This window comes from Marmota marmota, unplaced genomic scaffold, assembly GCF_001458135.2.
Source record: "Marmota marmota marmota unplaced genomic scaffold, marMar, whole genome shotgun sequence".
In the NCBI taxonomy this organism is placed as follows: domain Eukaryota; kingdom Metazoa; phylum Chordata; class Mammalia; order Rodentia; family Sciuridae; genus Marmota; species Marmota marmota.
The window spans coordinates 10,636,639-10,658,622 of NW_025999944.1; the positions used below are offsets into that span (position 1 = coordinate 10,636,639).

Sequence of the window (21,984 nt, forward strand, 5' to 3'; positions counted from 1 at the left end):
TGTGCTTCTGCCAAGTGAGCACATCCTGATGTCTTCCCAGAGAAGATTTTCAGAAGAAACCTGGCTCCTTTGGGAAACTAGTGCTGCAAGCTCTATCATTGCCAACAGCTGTGTTGTGTATCCCCCTTATGACTTGAATCAGATTTTTTTTCTTTTTCTTTTTTCTTTTTTTTTTTTTGAGTTACAAAGCTAGCAGAATGACTTGAATTGTGTTGCCGGAGTTCTTGAATGTGCTTCCCTCCAATTTCTCTTCTTTCCCCTATGTTCTTGCTTTTTCTGTGATTTTCTCAAGTTGTACAAATACTAACACCTTTTAAAAAAAATTATTGGTGCATTATAAATATATGCAACTGTGGGTTTGTTGTAACATATTATACATTCACACGATATAACAGTATAATTTGGTAAGTTAGCACCTTTTTTGGGGGGGAGGGGGATGTACAAATGATTGTTTAGGAGTACATGTTGAACAAACTATGCTCCTGATGGAGTGACACTTGTTGACCTGAATGTAATTAAACGCACACCTCCACCATTTCACTGTTTACCATTTTCACTTGAGTAAAATAACTCCCAACGCCATTCTCTGTTCTTGCCCTGTTCCCCTGATTGTTATCGAAAGCTCCATCCTTGTCCCCAATACCAACCCAATAACCTGGACGTGTTTGAAGAAAAGGAAAAAAAGGGATTATTGCTTGCTAGCAAGGAAAAGCACAGGGGACTCCTGTTCCGGAGGCTGTGATTCTGTCTATGGGGGGAACAGTGGGCTTTTAAAGAGGTGATTCGAAGGCTACATGTTCTTTGTGGGAGTTGTAATTCACTTGTTAATTTGGGAGATAGTAATTTCTGAGATCTTCTGGTGCCATTCCCAAAGTCTAAATTACTTCCTTCCTGTGTTGGGTGTGTGCTCAAGGACAGATAACTTTGCCTAGGTTGGGAAAGAAAAGTAATCCTGTTTCCCCAAGATTAAGAAGGGAAAGAGGTAAAAAAGTGGGGAGGGGGTGGAGAGAAACATGTCTTACTAAGTTGTGGGCTGGGGCTGGGAGCTCAGTGGCAGAGCGCATGCCTAGCACATATGAGGCACTGGGTTCAATTCTCAGCACCACATATAAATAAATAAGGTCCACCAACAGTTCAAAAAATATTTAAGTAAAGCATTAAAAAAATATTACAGTGGCAGAGCAGCAAGGGCTGTATTCAAAGCATAAGATGGCCCACTGTTAAATTATGAGTAGGCTCTGTCTCCATGCATCCTTCCAGCAAGGAAGTCCTAGGGCAGGTGTTCCAGAAATCCCATGCAGTATTTGGACATTGTGAAGAAGGTGCTGGTTCATGCTATCATAACCTGGCAAGCTGGTGTTAATACCTGTGTCTGAACCAAGGGAAGGGAAGAGAAAAATCTATGAAATATTGACAGGAGTCAAAGGAGAAAAAGGTAGTCATACTGAAGATCAGGGAGGTTAGTGGGGAGGACTAGAGTCTCTCATTTTTCAGGACAGTGCCTTTCCTTCAGTGCAGCCTGTTAGATCACACCTGGTCTTGGAGTTCAGGGATTACATTCATCTTAGAATCTAAGAAGAAAGTTTTAGAAAATGTTTTCTATTCCCTCATTTGTAGTGATGCTGAGCAAGATGGCTTCATCCTTAGTAATCTATCCTGACATTGTTTATTTTAATTAAGATTTTTATATTTTGCCCTATTCAAACAGATGCTTTTTCATTACTTTTTAAAAATCTGGTCTACTGTGTTGTAGTAATAGGACATTCAATATACCTGTTTGAGTGGAGAGATCATCTGATTTTGGTGGATTTTCTCTTTTTTTTTTTTTTTGTGCCAAGGATTGAACCCAGGGATGCTTAACCACTGAGCCACATCCCCCAGCTTGCCTCCCCGCCCTTTTTAATGTTAAGAGACAGGGTCTCACTGAGTTACTTAGGGCCTCCCTAAATTGCTGAGACCAGCTTTGCATTTGTGATCCTCCTTCCTCAGCCTCCCAAGCCCCTGGGATTACAGGTATGCGCCACAGTGCCCGACTTTGTGGATGTTCTTATTTTGGTAGTTGGGAATGCTTCATGTTGAAGTTATATGAGAGCACTGGGGAGCCTTCTCTTCCTCGCCTGAGTCTTCTCGTGACTGGCTGCTGTTGTAGTCTAGTTAAGCTTTAGAATGTGAAGCGCCACACACAGCACTGGAGACACCAGTGTGCTCATCATTGCCGAGTTCAGATCTGTTGAGCCTGGTGCTTGTTTGATTTCAGTAAATCAGATTAGATTATACAGCTGTCCCGGACAGTTCGATCTCCTCCTTGCACTCGGGTGAAATTTACTAAAATCATCTTCAACTCTGTGGCCTAGAGGTCTACTAGGGTACACCATGGCATTTACTATAAGCAGTAAGACCTTCTCTAGAGTCCAGAGCCCCAGCAGCTCATGACAAGGAAATGAATTCCTTTTACCAATTTTTGACTCCCAAGGCTGGGTCCTTTTTCTCTCTTGGAATAGTAGAATCAATAACAAGATTGAGCGTGGATTGAACAGTGAAGGAAACTTTTATTCTTAGCCAGGAATAGGAGAAGTGGAAGTTGAATTCTCAAATCCACTTCCCAAGCCTTAAGGGCTAGGAGGTGGCAGATATGATAGAGGAGAGGGAAGGACAGGCTAATAAAGTGAGGAATAGTCATGTTTTGTTTTTTCTTAGAATGGAGCTTTTCCCAGTATTCACTTCTGTTGTTCCTTTTTTGGGCCTTTTAGATCCTTGCCATGGTGCGGAGAGAATGTGTCATTTAATGTGCAGATGCGATGATGAAGGTAGAGATTGTCAGACTAGACTCTGGTGGCCCTCTCAGATCCAGCTGATTTTAGCTAGATCACCTGAAAAGGAACTCTGGCCTCAGACAGCCTATCCTCAAATATAAGCAAGATTAGGGTGAGTTAGAAGTTCAGCTTGGTTCCTCCCCCCAGTACAAAATTGGGGCAGGGTAACAATCCTACTGATCTCCCAGATAAGTGCTCTTGAAGGGTGGGACCCTACCTAACAAGCTGTGGCAAGCAAGGAAAGGGCTTTCAGAGAAACTGCTCCTTACTGGCCCCAAGAGGAACAGGTAAAATACCAGTATGACACTTTCCTTCCCCAGTGTGCTTTCTTAAGTTTTTAAAATTTTTTTTAATTTATATATGAGAGTGGAATGCATTACAATTCTTATTACACATATAGAGCACAATTTTTCATATCTCTGGTTGTATACAAAGTATATTCATACCAATTTGTGTATTCATACATGTACTTTGGAATAATAAGGATCATCACATTCCACCATCATTTCTAACCTCATGCCTGTTCCTTTCCCCTTCAACCCCTCTGCCTTATCTGGAGTTGGTCTATTCCTCTCATGCTCCGTCTCCCTATCCCACTATGAATCAGCCTCCTTATATTAGAGTAAACATTTGGCCTTTGTTTTTTGGGGATTGGCTAATGTCACTTAACATTATCTTCTCTGACTCCATCCATTTACCTGCAAATGCCATGATTTTATTCTCTTTTATTGCTGAGTAATATTCCATTGTGTATATATGTCACACTTTCTTAAAAACAGGTAAAATAGAAAGGCCTTTCAGAATACTTTCATTATGATTGGGCAGTGTCACAAGGGACATTTTGTATGCCTCATCAGCCTCCTGCTGTGATCTCTGAGGCTATGATTAAGTGGTACTTATATGCAGCAAGAACTTAACTCTTAAAGTTAGAGCTTAAGGGAACAATACTCTTCTATCTCTATACCCACAAAACTCAACAAAATGACAGTGGAATTCATGGGTCTTCAAGGACATGGGCAAATGAGAGGGTGCCCTCAAGATGTCAGGATTTGTTGAAAGATGGAAAGCAGATAGCCTAGTTAACTATTTTGGCCCCCCAGGGTAAGCTGAAATCCAGGTGCCTGTAGACTTGGAAGCAGGGGACTGATTTGCCCCCACAGAACCCAGGGGAGGCCCAGGATGGAGAGCGCTAGGTACCTCTCAGGGCAGCGGGTCAGAACAGCAGGATGCTCTTCAAGACTAAACTTAGTCACTGGGTCTCCTAGATGCCTTCTCCTAATATATGTCACCAAGTGACCCTTCCCCCAACATTTTCTCCTCCAGCTGAGTTTAACCAGAGGCATTGGATTTAGGAGATCACACTTTAAGGCCTGCAGTTGACCTCATGTTGAAAACAGGATTGTGAAAAAAACACTTCACCAAGGAAGACTCTTTTCTCACTCCTCCCCCATGTTGTTTTCCTCATTTACTGGAGGAAGTAGAAGACATGGCACCCAGGGCATTTAATAGTGCAGATGGATGGGGAGGCCCAGGATAATGGCAAAGGGAAGCCTTTGGACCACAGCTGTGCAGGAGCTGGAAACCAGGCAGTCGCAAGGAGTGCGAGCAGGAGGATTCCTGATGGAGCACATGCTTGCAGGGCTGCAGAGAGGAGATGTGCAGAGTGTGGAGGAGAACAAGAGGTGGGTTGATAGTAAACAAGATAAAACATGGCAGCAAAATGAAATACAAGAAGTTTAGCTAAAAGGGAATGTAGCTTACTGTACTAACACCCAGCCCAGGCAAGAGTAGGACCTATGTGGTCATAACATGGACACTGAAGATAGATGAGTCTGCAAATTGTGAGACCATTTTACTAGATTTGGAGGGAGAAGAGTGTGTGTGTGTGCGCGTGCGTGCGCTCCCACTCACACGAGAGAGCTTTGTAGTCTTTTTTGTTTTTTCAGTTTCACAGCTATGAGTTCATAGTGCATATTGAAAATAGAAAACCCAAAAAAGGAGGTTACCACTGACAGTAGAGTTTAGAGTTGTTTTCATTATATATCTTTTGGTAATTTGAATTATGTAAATGATATATATCCATTGGCTTGAAGATTTTTTAACACAAATAGACTAAACACCATATATGGGTACATGTGAGACCCAAGTAATTTCCAGTGACTAGAATGGTTTGTGAATCTCATTTCACTTTGTGTTTCGCAAATATGAGACAATAGGGTTCCCTTTAAAAAGTAAAAAGTTGGGGGCTGGGATGTGGCTCAATCGGTAGCACGCTCGCCTGGCATGCCTGCGGCCCGGGTTCGATCCTCAGCACCACATACAAACAAAGATGTTGTGTCCACAGAAAACTAACAAATACATATTTTTAAAAAATTCTCTCTCTCTCTCTCTCTTAAAAAAAAAGTTGAATCCTTTTCAAGACTGTCCTCCAGCACTTACGGGTCTAGAACATATTTTGCTGCTAGTTACAAATATTAGTGATACTGGCCATTTCTGGAGAAAGTTTCTTATTCTCAGCTTGTCCATGCTACTTTTTTGATGGAATGATAATAATAGTAGTTTTGTTCTTTAAAAAAATTTTTATTTTCTTTCCTAGCAAAATGAAATACTGGCAATTCTGTGTAGATCCCCAAAACTTCTTTTGATAATTTTCTTGTTTATGAAATCTGAAAGCCTAGTATTTGCTGAATTAGATTATTTAATTTGGCTATATTGATTGTCATGGATAAAATCTATTTCCATTTGGTTTGTCTTCATTGCTTTGTCTAATGCATGGAAATGACAGGGAACAAATGCCAGGCCTAGTGTTCTTTCTAAATGTCAAAGTCCTCTAGGGATTTTTTTTTTTTTAAACAAGCCATTTATTAAAAAGGACTCCGCTTGTCACCCAACTTTTTTTTTTTTAAACTGGGCACATTAACTTCATCATCATGTTCATAATGATTAAATATATTTAATCATTTTCCTCAGCTATTTAAGAAATACTGCAATGATTTACAAGGTCATTTGAAATTTGTTCTTATGTTCTCAGATAATAAAGCATTCTTTCAACTTAGGGTATATGCCTGCTGTTCTCAATCATAAAAAAGACTTATCAATGAGAGGGGTCTAACAACAGATTATAGTAAGTACAATCCAGAGTCATCTTTGAAAATATAGTTATCTCTCTCAACAACATGAATTATCTATCCAAATTGAGGTGTTTCTTGTTCTTTTTTTGTTTGTGTTTTTTTTAAATTTACTGGGCATTGAACCCAGAAGTGCTTTACCACTGAGCCAGTCCACAGCCCTTTTTAATTTATTTATTGACAAGTCCTTGCAAAGTTGCCAAGCTGGCCTTGAACTTGGAATCCTCCTGTCTCAGCCTCCCAATTTGCTGGGATTTATAGGTGTTTGCTTCTGTGCCCAGCTCGAGATAACTTTTTGATAAATAAGTGACACTTTCAAATGATCAAGCTATAAAACTTTAAAACAAAATCAGTCAATGACTGTAATCACAATGAACTTGGGACTCAGGATGTTCACACAGGTCAGAGAATAGTGACATATGCTGAAGAATACCCTGGCAGTTAACCTTTCATCATCCCTATATGGAATAAGGTGTTTGCTAAGACTTTAATTGCATAAACTTCTAATAGAAGCTTTCAGGTTCTAAGGGTTTCTGCTTTTAAATCACATCCACATAATGTTTTAGGACACTCGTTTTTAATATCTACTTAAAATCCTCTGGTGGTTACCCAACATGCACAAAATAAACCCCTACTATGCTCTAGACCCATGTGACCCACTTACCCATTTCCCCGTATGCACAGCAAACTGGGTCCACTGGGTCCCCACAACCAGCCTATTATGCAGGCCCACCCAGCACAGCCATGCCCAGGGACTGCTTGCTCTGTCACTCACCTGTGCACGGCTGCTGCTCTTATTCATGGCCTAGGTCTCCTTGTAGATAGGGTTTCTGTGACCAATCAGTCTAAGGCTGCTCTTTTGAGTTATATTATTTTAATTACCTTCTAATAATTATTTGTTGATCTACCAGAAAATGACAGGATTGTTATTATCTGTTTAATTCCTCTTTCATCTGTTTCACCTTAGCTGAAAGCTAAGTTCTTCATGTTGTTCCCCACTGGATTCTCCAGCCTAGATTAATGTCTGTCAGATAGTAGACTTAATAAGTATTGACTGAGTTAATGGCTTCAAGAGGAGATTTATACTACTAAAAGTGTTAGTACTGTTACACTGTGCTTATCTACATTAGAAACATGAATTATTGTCTAGTGGTTATAAAATACTTTATACTATATTGTGCTAGTGCTGATAGTATACTATATAGTAAGAAAATGGGGCTGGGATTGTGGCTCAGCATGGGTGGGACCCGGGTTTGATTCTTAGCACCACATAAAATAAAGGCATTGTGTTGTCCATCTACCAAAAAAAAAAAAAAAAAAAAAAAAAAAAAAAAAAAAAAAAAAAAAANCCATCATACCCAAAAAAAAAAAAAAAAAGATAAAATTCATCTCTCTCTCTACCCTCTACTCTCTCTCTCATCGAAAAAAAAAAAAAAAAGAAAAAGAAAAAATGCATTCTAATCACTATCTAGTAGTTATAAAAATACTTTCCCTTTATATTAACAAGTCCTGATAAAATATTTGTTGTGGTCATTGTACAATAGAGTAATATAATAAAGATGAATTAAGCAAGGAGTGTCATATAGGCCCTCGGAGCAGACAGATCATAAAGAGTCAGTGATGTGTTAAAGGAGAGTTTACACTGCTGACCATCAATTTGTGTAGACTATGATTGGAAATGTTCTTAACTGTGAACTTCAGATATCTTTCCCTGGGAAAACATTGTTTCTAAATAAACTAACAGGTCCTGAGCTGATATAACAATGTAAAAGACAAAGAAATGATATGGACAGCATTGTTTCACTTTACTGATTTATATATATTTTTTAACAATAACAAGGCATTTATTGGAGTTGTAAAACTTAATACCATTGACATGTTAATTAAAGTGTGTGTGCACGTGTGTGTATGCATGCACAAATAACCTGTACATATGCTATCAGTATTGTGTTGAGGTAGAGAAGTAAAAACCACAGATTGGCTTGGGACAGACGTGTCTTCAGATTCTAGCCCTGCTATGTGACCTTTGGCAGGTTACTCAGCCTTTAAGAGTATTAATTATGTCTTTCTAACAAGGGAATAACAGCTCCTTCTTATTGGGTTGCTGTGAAGATTCACAAAGATTACGTGAAAGTAAAGCTTTTAGCCTAGTGCCTTATGTAGGGTGGCCTCGTTGAGAGTTATCATCAGTGGAATACCAACTATTGGGAAATCGCTGGAACATCATCACAAAGTCAGAAAGTCCATCTGTGACACATCAGCTGTGCAGAAGTTTAAATCATTAACTGCAAGTGCTGCTGTGTCTCTTTAGTGATTCTAAACTGTTATTCCCAATAGTTTTCTTATCCCATCTTTCCATTCAGTTCCCAAACTGGTGTCCTGTGGGACAGATGTGTTCACTTGGCCCACAGTGTTGTTGTTGTTGTTGTTTTTTTAACTCTTTTTGTTGCCACACTTGAATATTTACTAACCTTGAACAATTTGTGCTTCTAACTGCATCTGGAAAGTAGTGAGAATAGCAGTAGTTGAAGTTAGATCCCAGCTTGTTGGGATCCGGCTACAGCTGAGTACTTTCTACCCCTGTTGTGGAGCTTTCTCCAGCTCCCGGAGTCTCTGCCTGGCCTTCTTGATTCATGCTGTCTGCCTAGTCCTATGGATATTTGAGTTGTAACTCATCTGTTTTTGATGATGAACTGGCGTTTGGACTTAATAGTCAAACTAGTTCATTTGATATTTACAGTTTTAATATGGGGATTGATTGGGAGGGGACATGAGAAAATTTTCTGTAGTTGATGTTCTCTAACTGGTGGTGATGAGCTATTTATATTAAGCCAGAAGTAACTGCACATGTAGATATGCGCATGTGTTGGAATTTGTTTAAAGGTACACATAAGATTGGTGCAGTTTACTTTATATTGGAATTCCAAAGAAGTACTTCATAAAAATAGGAAAAGCAATCATGAAATTAATTTGGAAAAACAAAAGGCCCAGAATAGCCAGAGCAAACCTTAGTGAGGAAAGCTAAAGCAAAAGCATCACAATGCTAAACCTTAAATTATACTAAAGAGCTACAGTAACAAAAGCAGCATGGTATTGGCACCAAAATAGGCATGAAGACCAATGGAATAGAAAGGAAGACACAGAGAGAAACCCACATAAATACAGTTATCTCATAGAAGACAAAGGCGCCAAAAACATACATTGGAGAAAAGATAGCCTCTTCCACAAATGGTGCTGGGAAAACTGGAAATCCACATATAACAAAATGAGATTAGACTCCTATTTCTCACCCTGCACAAAACTCAACTGAAAGTTTTTCAAAGAACCAGCTATCAGACCAAAAACCCTATACCTACTTGCAGAAATGTAGATCTAATACTCCAACATGTTGTGCTTAGGAACCAACTTTCTCAACAAGACTCTTAAAGTGCATGAAGTAAAATAAAAAATCAGTAAATGGGATGGCATCAAACTAAAGAGCTTCTTCACAGCAAAGGAAACGAGTGTGAAAACAGAGCCTACAGAATGGGAGAATATCTTTGCTACCCATACAACAGATAAGGCATTAATTTTTAGGATATACAAGGAACTCAAAAAACTTAACTTCAAACAAAACAAAACAAAAAACCCAAAACCAAATAACCCAGTCAATAAATAGGCATGGAAAAGGAACTAAACAGACACTTCTCAAAAGAAGAAAGATAAATGAACAACAAATACATGAAAAAAAAATTCAACTTCTGTAGCAGTTAGAGAAAAACAATTTAAAAACCACACTGAGATTCCATCTCATTTCAGTCAGAGTGGCAATTATCAAGAATACAAGTAAAATGTTGGTGAGGGTGTTGGGGAGGAAAAGGTTCACTAGTACATTGTTGGTGGGATTGCAAATTGGTACAACCACTCTGGAAAGCAGTAAAAAGATTCCTCAGACAACTAGGGATGGAACCACCATTTGACCCCATTATATCACTCCTTGATATATATCCAAAGGAGTTAAATCAGTTCACAGTAGCTAAGCTATGGAGCCAAACTAGGTGCCTTTCAACAGATGAATGGATAAAGAAAATATGGCTTATATATACAATTAAATATTACTCAGTCATAAAAAAGAATGGCTTTATGACATTTTCTAGTAAATGGATGGATCTGGAGACTTTAATGTTAAGTGAAATAAGCCAATCCCAAAAAAACAGAGGCTGAATATTCTCTCTGATAATGTGGATGCTAACCCACAGTAAGAGGAACAGGGGATGGATAGAAGTTTAATAGATTAGACAATGAAGAATTAAGGGAAGGGACAGTGGGATAGGAATATAAAAGAGTGGAATTAATCTGGCAAAACTTTCGTGTGTGTGTGTGTGTGTGTGTGTATGTATATATAAATACACCTCATTGAATCTTAACATCATGTACATCCACAAGACTAGAATCCTAATTAGAATAAGATGTCTTCCATGTGTGTTTAAATATATCAAAAAATATATTACTGTCATGTATAACTAGAAAGAACAAATAAAAATGCAAAAATTATATCTGGAAAAATTTCTGTAAATAAACATGGATATAAAGTTACCAATATCCGAACTGAAGTGTTTAGAGGTAACATGAACCAAAGAATAAGAGAACAAAGCAAGATCAATGAGTAGGTGATAAACAGATAATACAATAAACATAGCTAAAGCTTGATCGTAAATACAGGCTATGGGTATATCAGTATTTCAATGCACAATATTTACAACTTATCTATATGTTTGAAAAATTTTATAGTAAAGTTATAGGGAAAATGCATAGTTTCAACCCAGATATCACTCCTAGGAATCTAACCTATAGAAATAAAAACCAGTTCATGACAAAATGAATAAGCATATTAAAACATTCATTTATAGGAGCTATATCTTGGATTTGGGAGCAGATGATGATGCTACCAAGAATTATGGCCAAAAAAAAAAAAAAAATTAGTGGGGGACACAGGGAAAGGGAGGGAGCAGGGATTAGGCAAAGAACTATTAGTTTGTGAAATTGGGTGACTTCTAGGGTCTTTTCAAGTAAAATCATAAGACAGTAGATCAGCAAAGGGACCAAGAAATGTACTTTATGCCATTCTTCCACATTGCCTATGAAGAAAATGGGAAGCAGGTAAATTGACTTGTCTTCAACAAGCAAGTTAGAGACAAACACCCTGCCCTACCTCTCCCAAAATCTTACCTCTGAGCTTGGATCTATTGTCTTTTCTATCAAATCTTTTTTCTGAAGAAAATATATGTGATGTCACTTATTAAATATTGTGTGTGGAAATGTCTTGTACGTTATATGTAGGAAGTAAAAAAATGAGTTGAAAATTAGTCATCTAACAGAATCAACTAGGTAAAGTTCAGTCGGGGTTAGCAGCACATTTTGTATTCCTTATGTAAGAGGCCCCTGAAGGCAGAATGGAGTCATCTGTACCTCACAGAATGCCTCCCTAGCCTCTAGGATATGTTCAGAAATGTTAGTCACATGGTGAGTTATGCATATTAATTATACTTCAGATTCTCTTTCACTGAGGATAAGGGCTTTTTAATTAATTTTCTAGAGCCCATTATGGATTCGTGTTGATGCCTCTGTTCCTGGTTGGATATATTCTTACAGTTGCTGACTGGGTTTGTGTATGCCCCATGTCACAAGGGGAACTTAATTGTCCAGGACATAGACTTTGGCTCTGTTTACATGGTGCTGTGTCCAAACAGTACATCTGACCATAGATAGGAAAAACACAAACCACATGGAGGCACACTTCTGTCCCTCTGAATGAGAGCCAAAGAGCTGAATGCCCAACAGGCGGCTTGTGAATACATGTCCTTCCATGCAGAGTGTTCTTTAAACTAGGGTACACGAAGACTGCCTGAGTGTGGGGACCCAAGTAGTGTAAGGGAAGTCAAGTCCAGAAGCTCATCTTCAGTAAGCTCTTCTCCCTAAGATGGATCTACCTGTGATACTCTCATGTTCAAAGCTTGGGGCTGTTTTTCCTTCTTCAATTCTGCTTGACAGTTGCCTTCTGCCACTTAAGAAAGAAAAGTGAAAAAAGTGATTTAAGGTCTTCTTTGAGATTTTCTGAGCAATTTGACATTCATCTGGTAACTGGTTTCATCATCAGTTTTTAACCAGTACATTTTTCAAGCATGTTCTTTCTCTTATACTACTGCCAGAGTGGGGCACATTTAATTCTTCACTGGAAAATTGTCTTACTCTAAAGATCTGCATGAACCAGTGTTGCATTTGAAGAAAGGGATATATGGTGTTGGTGCTGTCGTCATTCTTGGTACAAATTCCACCATGGTCACTGTCAGTTTCACTGAAAGTAGAGGCTCTGTTGTTTCCTCCATACTTTTCAAAATGAATCAAAGACCACAGAGGAAAAAAAGTCCATTGAAATTTAGAAGGTAGCTTAACTAAAATTTATGAATTCCATCAACTATGCAAAATATGCTTCTGGGGAGACAGACAGGCTCCTGGTTACACAATACTTGGTAATGGAGAAAAACCTCAGAGCCTGTGTGGGCTGTCAGTGACGGTGCTGAGCTTTGAATAAAATTGCATTTTATCATCATTGAAAAGCAATCAAAAGTGGGGAACAAAGGCTTAAAAGTAAATTTAGACCAAAATACCTTGATCTCTGTAATTTAAGCAGTTTACTTTGCTTTCTCATTCTTAAAAATGATGATCTTGAAATTTGAAGAATCGTTCTGTTCTGTTTGGTTATCTCTAGAGATATAAGATTGTTCTCTAGCTCTTGGGTTAAGTTGCAAAAATTTGAGTTGGAGAATAAATTGGTAAACTAATGAGGTGCAGTGATTTTTAACCACAGCTTCATCTCAGAGCTACATGGAAGCATTAGAAAATAATTTCTGTATAGATCCCTCACCTAGAAAGCTGGTTCAGTAGGTCTGGGGCAGAACATGGTAATCAATATTTTTAAAGCTCCATAACTGATTCTGGGGGTGTATGCTTATTCTTTCAAATGAGATCACGATGGTAAAAGACTGTTTTGTCTAAGGGCTGACCCTGGAATTATTTCTGAAAATCAACCTCTAACCTTTGTTTCTCAGATACATTTGCCTTTCACTTATGCTTCGGTGTATTACTTTCCTGTGGCTGCTATAACGAATTGTCACGAGCTTGGCATCTAAAAAGAACAGTGATCCATTCTACCATGGTTTGGGGGCCTGAAGTCTGACAACATGCTGTCAAATGGGCTGTACACCTCTCAGGGGGCGAATCTGTTCCTGGCCTTTTCCACCTTCTGGCAGTTTCCAGCATACCGTGGCTCCTGTCTTGGTCACTCTGCTCTCTCTGTTCCTCTTCATGATGCCACCTTCTTCTCTGAATCTGTCCTGGCTGACTTCTTATAAAGAGCCTTGCAACTGCATTTAGGGGCAACCCTGATATTCTCCCCATCTCAGGTTCTTTAATTTAATTACATGGCTCAAGTTTTTGTCATATAAGGTAATATTCCAAGGTTTCAGCGATTAGGCCCTGGACATCTCCTGGACCTCCATGCAGGTTATTGCCTCTCTGTATGTATCCACGTGTGCTGCTGTAGCACCTCTCTCCACCTATCCCCAACTACCATGCCACGTTGGTGACACACCCTCCCTCTTGGGCTAGGCCAGATGACTTATCTCCAGCTGTATGAAGGGTTATTTACCTGAGCTGCAGTCCATACCCAGTTTTAGTCACTCAGGTGGCAAATACTTTGGGTCCTAAGTGGACTGAAATGTAGGATCATTGCAGCAAGCCCATCGACCTCACTCAACAAAAGCACCTAAAGCATGTGTCCTCACAGCAATGGCTCCTGTGAAAGCTCATCTTTGAAGAATAGAATCTTAGTGACCAGCATGATCTGAGTCAATTCTAAGAGGCACAAGCCCGTTTTCCTTCACAGCATGGGCCTTCACTTAGCCAGGCACACACAGTACTGCCAAGTGTGGTCTCAGGAGGAGACAACGTAGTTAGTTGATAGTAAGCATGAAGAGCCCGGCCGGGGCTGCAGCTCAGGCAGGGTAGCATGCATGCTTTGTGTGTTCAAGGTTCTAGTTTCAGTCCCCGGCACCAAAAAAAAAGTAGTTTGTGAGTCAGAGTTTGTGAAAACCAAGTATGGGACCTTGAGGATTTAATTCACATTGGGCTTCATTTTCCTCATGTAAGGAAGTGTTTGTTTCATGAGCTCAGGCTCCTTTTAGCAGTTCCATTGTGTTGTTTCTTCTCTTATTAGAAAGGAGAAGAGGAGCCAGTGTGCAGATGCATTTATAGAGAAGAGATAAGAGGTTAAGGTGGCTTATAATGAAGTTAAATGGTGAATATCTAGTGGTATCAATTTTTACTATTAATTTTTTCTAGTATGGTTGAATAGGTCACAAATTGGGGAAGTTTTGCAGTCCAGGAAGGTTTTGCGGATGGTTAGATCAACAGTATCCCACCCCTACCCCCATTAACAGTTTCCCCAGAGCCCTTGATTTCTGAGCTAGACCTAATCATAGTGCCTCATTACCTAGCTCACAGACTGGTTCTCAGAAGAACAGGTGCCTAAAACTACAACAGTGAGACACTCTATCTGGGAGTTTTCACACTGGAAAGAAAGAACTGTTTTCTCTTCTTGAGAGAGATAGGATGTGGACAGGCATTGCTTGTAGTGGACATTTTTCTTGTGTTACAGAGAAACAAGGACAAGACCTGTCTGGGGTGGGAAGAAGAAAGAGGTCTTTGAATTCCTGTATTCCTAAGGCTAACTCCATCCATACCTTTCTATGATTTGGCTACATAAACTTTCAGGTTCCCCTTATCCCTAGTTTTGGTATCTGTCACTTGAAACTAAAACAAACAAACAAAAAACCTTGATTCATACACAGGATGTCAGTGTAAAGAAGTCAGGGTAGGATTAGTTAAGAGTTACATGTTTTCAGATACAACAGATAACATAACAAAAAAGTTGAAGATAAAGGTTGAGTATCCATCATCCAAAATGCTTAGACCAGACGTATTTCAGATTTTAAATTTTTTCACATGTTGGAACATTTGCATAGGCATAATAGGATATCTTGAGGGGGGACTCTAGTCTAAACATGGAATTTGTTCTCTATACACTAATCACATAGACTAAAGGTAAATTTATACAGTGTTTTAAAGTTTTGTGTATGACATGAACCAAATTTAGTGGTATGGAATTTTCCTTTTTGTGGTATCAAAAAGGTCCCAATTTTGGAGCATTTCAAATTTCAGAGTATTTTGGATTTGGAATTTTTAGATTAGGTATGCTCAACCTGTGTTAACAAAACTGCTTGAAGTGATAGATCATATGGTGCATCATGGAGTCTAGGTTGACCGCTGGGTAGGAGGTAAAGAGCAGACATGGGCACTCGGTTTCTAACTGGGCTGGGCATAAAAGCATAGAACTTGTGAGCCAGGTCTGGAAGTTTTAACTGCTTTTGTAAACCATCTTCCTTTTATTAATAACACTAATGGCTCATGATAAAACACTACAGAGAATCAGGAAAATACCTTTCTGATTTTGTAATTATAAAGGATCGGGTAGCATCTACCTTTTTAGATTTGGCATGCTACAATAAAAAAAAATTATTATAAACCCAGGGTGAGGACTTGACCTACAAGTCTGATGACAGGTCTGATGAATTTAATGAGTGACTTTTCATGAGATTTTTGTCGAGTTCCATTTCTTGTAAAGCAAATACCCTCAAGTGCAAAACAATTTGAAAAGAAACTGTTGAAAGGAAGAATTGAATGTATTAGAAAATCTTTAGATGCTCAGATATAATTTTCCAACTATCTACCTTTATAATCAGCTTTAAAAAGATCTTTGCCACCTGGTGAATTACTCTGCGCAATATTGAGTATGCTAGGAGATAAAGAGCCTTCAGTGATCTTTCTCTTTTCAATTGCAGTTTCCCAGCCCACTATTACTGGTGGGTTCAAAATGACTCAGACAAGTAATAGAATCCATTTAAAAGGCATTTGTCCAGCAAAGTCCTGAGACACTCTGCACCTCCTAAGTGTTCATCTTCAGGAGACATGAGCTATGTCATAGGCTTTTGGAGTCCTTTAGTAAATTTCGAGTTTTTCAAACAGAACATCTAATTTATAGTGTGTTCTTTGCACTTTAATTTATCCTTTGTTTTAATTTGTAGTTCTCTCATTGTCTGAAGACATACTTTACCATGTCCTAATAAGGATAAAATGTGTCCTGATTAGTATTCACTATCACATTAGTCAGTAAATTATTATGCCATACTGGAGAACTTCCACATTACCTATCAAAATAGTGTTTAAGGATACATGTTTTGAGTCTTAAGTAATAGAAAATATATAACTTTTTTACATTTGTACTAGATTTGGAAGTGTTTTGATGAAAAAGGAATTCAATACTTACGTGCAGTCTTTCTGCACGCAGACACTGGGATGAGACATATTAAGAGGGAGAAGATAGGAATTCAAGGCATTTCTACCACTGCTCTGCTGGTAGGCAGGTTCTGAATCCCGCCTTTCCTTGTGTAAAAGAGGATCTGTATGGCATCTAATTCCTTCTTTTTTTCCTAATTCAAAGTCTTTGCAAAACCTTCAAGCTGTAATAGGTCCAAGTCCTTTAAGGAAAAAAATGTTCCAATGTAATAATAATATTATACATAAAGTTCTTTTCAGTTTAATTTGCTGTTGTGGTTTTATATCTTAGAAATACACTTGTTTTATCTTTGTAATATCTCATTCAAAATTCAAAGCATTTTTTCCAGGTAGTCGTTGTAATGGAATAAGTTGATTTATAAGGATTTTATATGTAATGCTGGGGCTAGGAGAATCGGGGAAGCAGTCTTAGGCTGACTTGACGGTGTTCTTATTGTTACCAAGACCCTAGGAAGCTTTCTGTTCCCTCCACCACCACACACGGGAACCAGTATAATACTTCACTGTAAAGCAGAATTATGACATTAGAACAATAAGAACTGCTTAAGTCATTGGTATTGAAATACATTTCCATATCTGGCTTCAGCCCCCTTCCATGCATCTTATCTAGATGCCATGAAGTCTTCCATAGGTAAAAAAGAATCTGAGTACCACCAATATTTGTCTAAATTAATGAAACTGTAAGTTAATTTAATGAATGAGTTTAATTTTAATCACATCTAATTTTACTTTAAAATACATAGGGTTGTCATATATTTTTTTAAATATATATATTTTTTAGTTGTAGTTGGACATAATACCTTTATTTTTATGTGGTGCTGAGGATCGAACCCAGGGCGCCTTGCACGGGTAGGCGAGCGCTCTACTGCTGAGCCACAACCCTAGCCAGGTAGTCTTTATTTATAAAAGACATTTTCTAGTTGTGAAAGTGTTTCATAAAACTCTGCTCACTTTGCACTTGTTTGCCCCACTTATTTCTTCCTCGCCTTCCCAGAGCGTTGGCAAGGGGCTCCAGGCCCTCCTGTTCAGATGGTCAGACTGGGAAGGTGTGAATGAGTTACTTGCAGACTCAGTAAAGCTTTGGTCATGTGCTGAATTCAGAATATGGAACAGAATGAAAACAATAATTCAATCTTATTTTTTCTCTTTACAGGCTCTGTACAACTCAATCAAGAATGAGAAGCTGGAATGGGCAGTGTAAGTATGCTGGATGGATGTCAACCTTTTAATAATGAACAACTCCCTTTATTTCCTACTTTCTGTCTTCATGCCTCGGAGGTGATTTCAGAGGGACATTAAATATGTATTGTCAGCTCTTATTTTACACTAAGTGTCTTAACTACTTGTGTAATACCTTAGTGAACAATGAGTGTGGATTTTTCTTGTTTGTTTTTCCTCTTGGCATGCAGAATGCTTTTGCTTTAATCTGGTTGCTCTGTGAACAATTTTACGTGTATGTACATGTAACACATATACACACTTTTTTTTTTTTGCAGTCCCAGGAATTGAACCCAGGGCCTTGCACATACTAGGCAGGTACTCTACCACTAAGCTATATTCCCAGCCCCAATTCATTGTATTGTTAATGTGTCCTTTAAAAATAGCATTCTGAAAAAAAATTTGATAAAGTTGTATTTATTTCAAAACCCAATACACATGATTTGGGTGCACTACTTAATTTTAGTTCTCTCCTTCCTATCATCATAAATCAAACCTTTCTAATCCTATTTCCTATGAAACTATCATACAAGGACATGGATAGATACTAACCATAAAAAGAAAAGCAGTCTCTGGATAGATAAGCTTGAGAAACTATGAACTAAATAAAGGTAAAAAATTTTTTAGCTTAAAACCTTTCAGGAGGCTTATACAGTGCCATTGTATATTATCAAGAGAAATGAAGTTTCTATGTTTCCTGAATCTATTTGACAGTAAAATTGTAGTGTTTCAAGGTACCCATTTTGGAAATTAGTACCACAGTAAGTTAGCTTTACATAAATTGACAATACTGCTTTTTAAAAATATTTTTTAGACATTAATGGACTTTTATTTTATTCATTTATTTATATGTGATGCTGAGAATCGAACCCAGTGCCTCACACATGCACTTTACCTTTGAGCCACAACTCTAGCCCAGACAATACCTCTCTTTTTAAATTTTCACTAATCAATACAACAGTTGAAAAAATATTGTTAAAAATTGTTATGAAAGAATCTTCACTAAATCTTTGATCAAATATTGAGATATTATGTCAAAATATGTTTTAATATGAGCTTAATGCAAATTTTATTTTTTATTTCCACTAATGCAGTGTGTGTGTGTGTGTGTGTGTGTATGTGTATGTGTGTGATTTTTTTTTTTTTTAAACCAAGTGGCTTAGCAATCTATAGTGAAGTCAGCTTTATAGAATCCTAACTTGGAAGATGAATCTTGTTTTTCACATGTACTTTGGGGGAAAGTGGTTTAGCAGATAACTAGTCTCATATTTAATATGCTAGAGTTAATTTTTAAAAAAGTAAAGCTGCTCAAATTAAGTTTCTACTAACTGCAAAGTTCTATGGTACTGTTTTAAATTAAGGAGTCAAAGTTTAAGACTTGTATATTTGCATATATATATAAATGGCTTATATGTCTGTGTGTTCATACATGATGAGTCTCATTTAAAGACAGTGTGCCATTTCAAGGAAAGCTCAAGACAATTAAGAATCTATGGTACAAAATCCAAAGTAATAATTATTTTGGATTTATATCTCATAGTTGAATGTATGTTTCCTAGAAAAATTCTGTGCATGACATATGTAGAATCTTGCTGAAATGCTGAAGGCATATCCTGATCTATGCAGAATATACTCTCTAGAGAAAATTCATAAAAATGAAGTAATTGTAAATATATTCACACTGGACAAGAGAATATTTTGAGGATGATTTTACAAAATTATTTTACAAAGCAAATATTATGCTCCCGAGAACCTGCTTTCTAAATCTTGTTTTTTTTAACACATCAGATTTGTTTCTATATGTTTCTATATATATGAATTTTATTCATATATTTATGTGCAGTTGGGACGTGGTGCAAGAAAGTTTTATCTTGAGTCCTATCCAAGAGGGCGAGAGATGGATGATAGTGTATGCAAGAGCTGAATTCTTCTGTGTCCTTTTGTCAAGTCAGCAGAGCATTTTGTTCAGGAACCCAGGTTTCAGAGTCAGATAAAGTTGAGTTTGAGTTCTAGCTTTGCCATGTACTAGTTGGGTCACAGGCCAAGTAAGCTTCTAGGCCTCAGTTTCCCATTCTGTAAGATGGAGCAGTTATTGAGCTTAATGTAACCAAAAGTGTAGTAGGGTCTTTTTTTTTTTTCCTAATACTCCAATTGATAGTCATAATATCCTACCTAATGCTGTAGCTTTTAAAGCCCCAGTTTCTATTTCTTAAATTTCTCATTCATATGCCTGTACATATACTACATTCTTATGCTTTTAAAGAATACAATAAGGCACTGTAGTAGTAAAATAAAGGGATTAGATTAAATGATCACAAGTGTCCTTCCCAGTTCCAAAGTTCTGAATTTTATTATACATAGCACTTTCCTCAACTGAGGTCCTATGGAAACAGCATTGAAGTATCTGATGGAGATAAAACAGTCTGTGGTTCAGATGAGCCTGTTACTGAAAAGCTTGTCCTTGTCCCCAGGGCCAATCCAATTACAAGGGTGTGGTTTTGAAAAAAAGACTAAAGAAGCCTTATTGCTTTGCTAAGAAAGAAGAAATACAGGGTTACTCCTCTCCCAAAGGACCTCTCCAACCACTTTTTCCTCCAACTCATTTTTCACCTAGAACCAATTAATGTTGGTACCAGTGCTTAGACATGTCTTCTTTCAATATAGTCTCTTTCTTAACAATCTCATTCATTCTTGAAACTTCATTTGCCATTTCTATAAAAGATCTCCAAGGTAAAAATTCTGATTCTGCTCATCACGGGAACAGAGGATCTATAAAGCTCTAATAAATAAATTAATATACAAATAGGAGGTTCAAAGGCTGCATTCCAAGGGTTCCCTGTCAGGGGAGGGTGCCGGGTTTCTGTTCTCACGACTAAAAGGCTCAGGGGTCACTCTAGTTAAACTGGGCTAACTGGGCTGCACGAAATAACCACACAAGAGACACAAATACCTTTTACTTTGGGGTTGCTGTGACGGCTCCTCTGACCTTAAGGGTCCACAGAAAGAGAGAGAGAGAGCACGCGCTGACCCCTTTTATTGAGGAGAAGCTATTCAAATGAGGCAAGGGGTCAGGTTTCAGGGGGCTGAGTCTATCTTCATGATGTCCACTGTCAGCAGGTTGACTGACACCTGGGTAGGCCACACCCAAGGGCACAGTAAGAGGAGGGGACACACACAAGGCACTTCCATGGAAGATTCTATCCTAAACAGGGCAAGGGGTTATATTACAAAGGAACAGGTGATCATAGCTTCACCCATGGGGCTGTAGCAAGACACACCCATTTCTGTGACTGAGCGCCTCAGCACCCAGCTGGGGAGTGTAACTCAGTCACCGGTAAGGTTGGCCTTCCACAGGAGGGTATGTGTGTGGGGTATTTTACTTGTTAATTTGGGAAATAGTAATTTCTTAGATCTTCTGGAGACATCTTTGAAGTCTAAATTATTTAATTCCTATGCTGAGTTGTATGCCCAGAGACAGATAACTCTGCCTAGGACAGGGAAAAATGGTAATCCTGTTTCCCCCTGAGATTAGGGAGGGGAAGAGAGAGGAAGAGAAAGAACACTTCCATTTTAAAAATAAGCCACATTGGCAGAGCAACAGGGCTGTTTTCATAGAATAAAGTGGACCACTGCTACAAGCATGGTGTGAACAAAAGTTACACAGATTTCTTTTTTTCCCAGCTGATTCGGCCTTTAACAATCTGATGTGTATTTTAAATTTTGACCAGAGATGAAGGGCTAGTCTAGTCCCTCTGCTTTATAAATCACCGGGTCTGCTTTGATCACAAGCACTTTTTAACATTCACTAAAATTAGTGGTCTCTAGAACACACTTTAGAGGACACTGCTGTTCAGTTTATGTGCTCTATCAGGAGCTGTGCTTTTTCCTTTTTAAACTTGTATGTGCATGGATATTGTCATAATACTGTGCTCTTCAGTTCTCCTAGGACCTTTCCAACCATTCTTCCTCCAACTCATTTTCCACCTAGAACCCATTAATGTTGGTACCAGTGCTTAGACGTGTCTTCTTTCCATATAGTATCTTTCTTAATAATCTCATTCATTCCTGAAACTTTATCTGCCATCTCTATAAAAGATCTCCAAGATAAAAATTCAACTCTGACCTCTTCCCCATGTTTCAGTTCAATATATGCATTTTCCATGGGACACTTCTGCCAGCACTTAGCAGTCATCATCTGTCTCCCACCTTTGTTGTAGGTTCTCCATTCCAGGTAGCCACAGAGTAGTGCTTACCTGGATTTTAGCCCCTGTCCTCTTTGATTCCACTCACTCTTCACTCCTGAAGTGGCTGCAGTGCACATCCCATCCCCTCCTCCTCCTCCTCCTCCTCCTTCTTCTTCTTCTTTTTTAAAT

General features: G+C 38.3%; 1 protein-coding gene across 6 annotated transcripts in view; it reads left to right on the plus strand.

Annotated features, from left to right (window-relative positions):
* The window catches only part of Psd3 (pleckstrin and Sec7 domain containing 3), a 567,268-nt gene that overhangs the window by 428,637 nt on the left and 116,647 nt on the right, over positions 1-21,984 (plus strand). For all 6 annotated transcript variants that reach the window (XM_048801652.1, XM_048801653.1, XM_048801654.1 and 3 more), the window contains one exon: positions 17,547-17,590. In XM_048801652.1, coding sequence (XP_048657609.1) covers positions 17,547-17,590 — 44 coding nt within the window. The remainder of the gene's footprint in view (positions 1-17,546; positions 17,591-21,984) is intronic.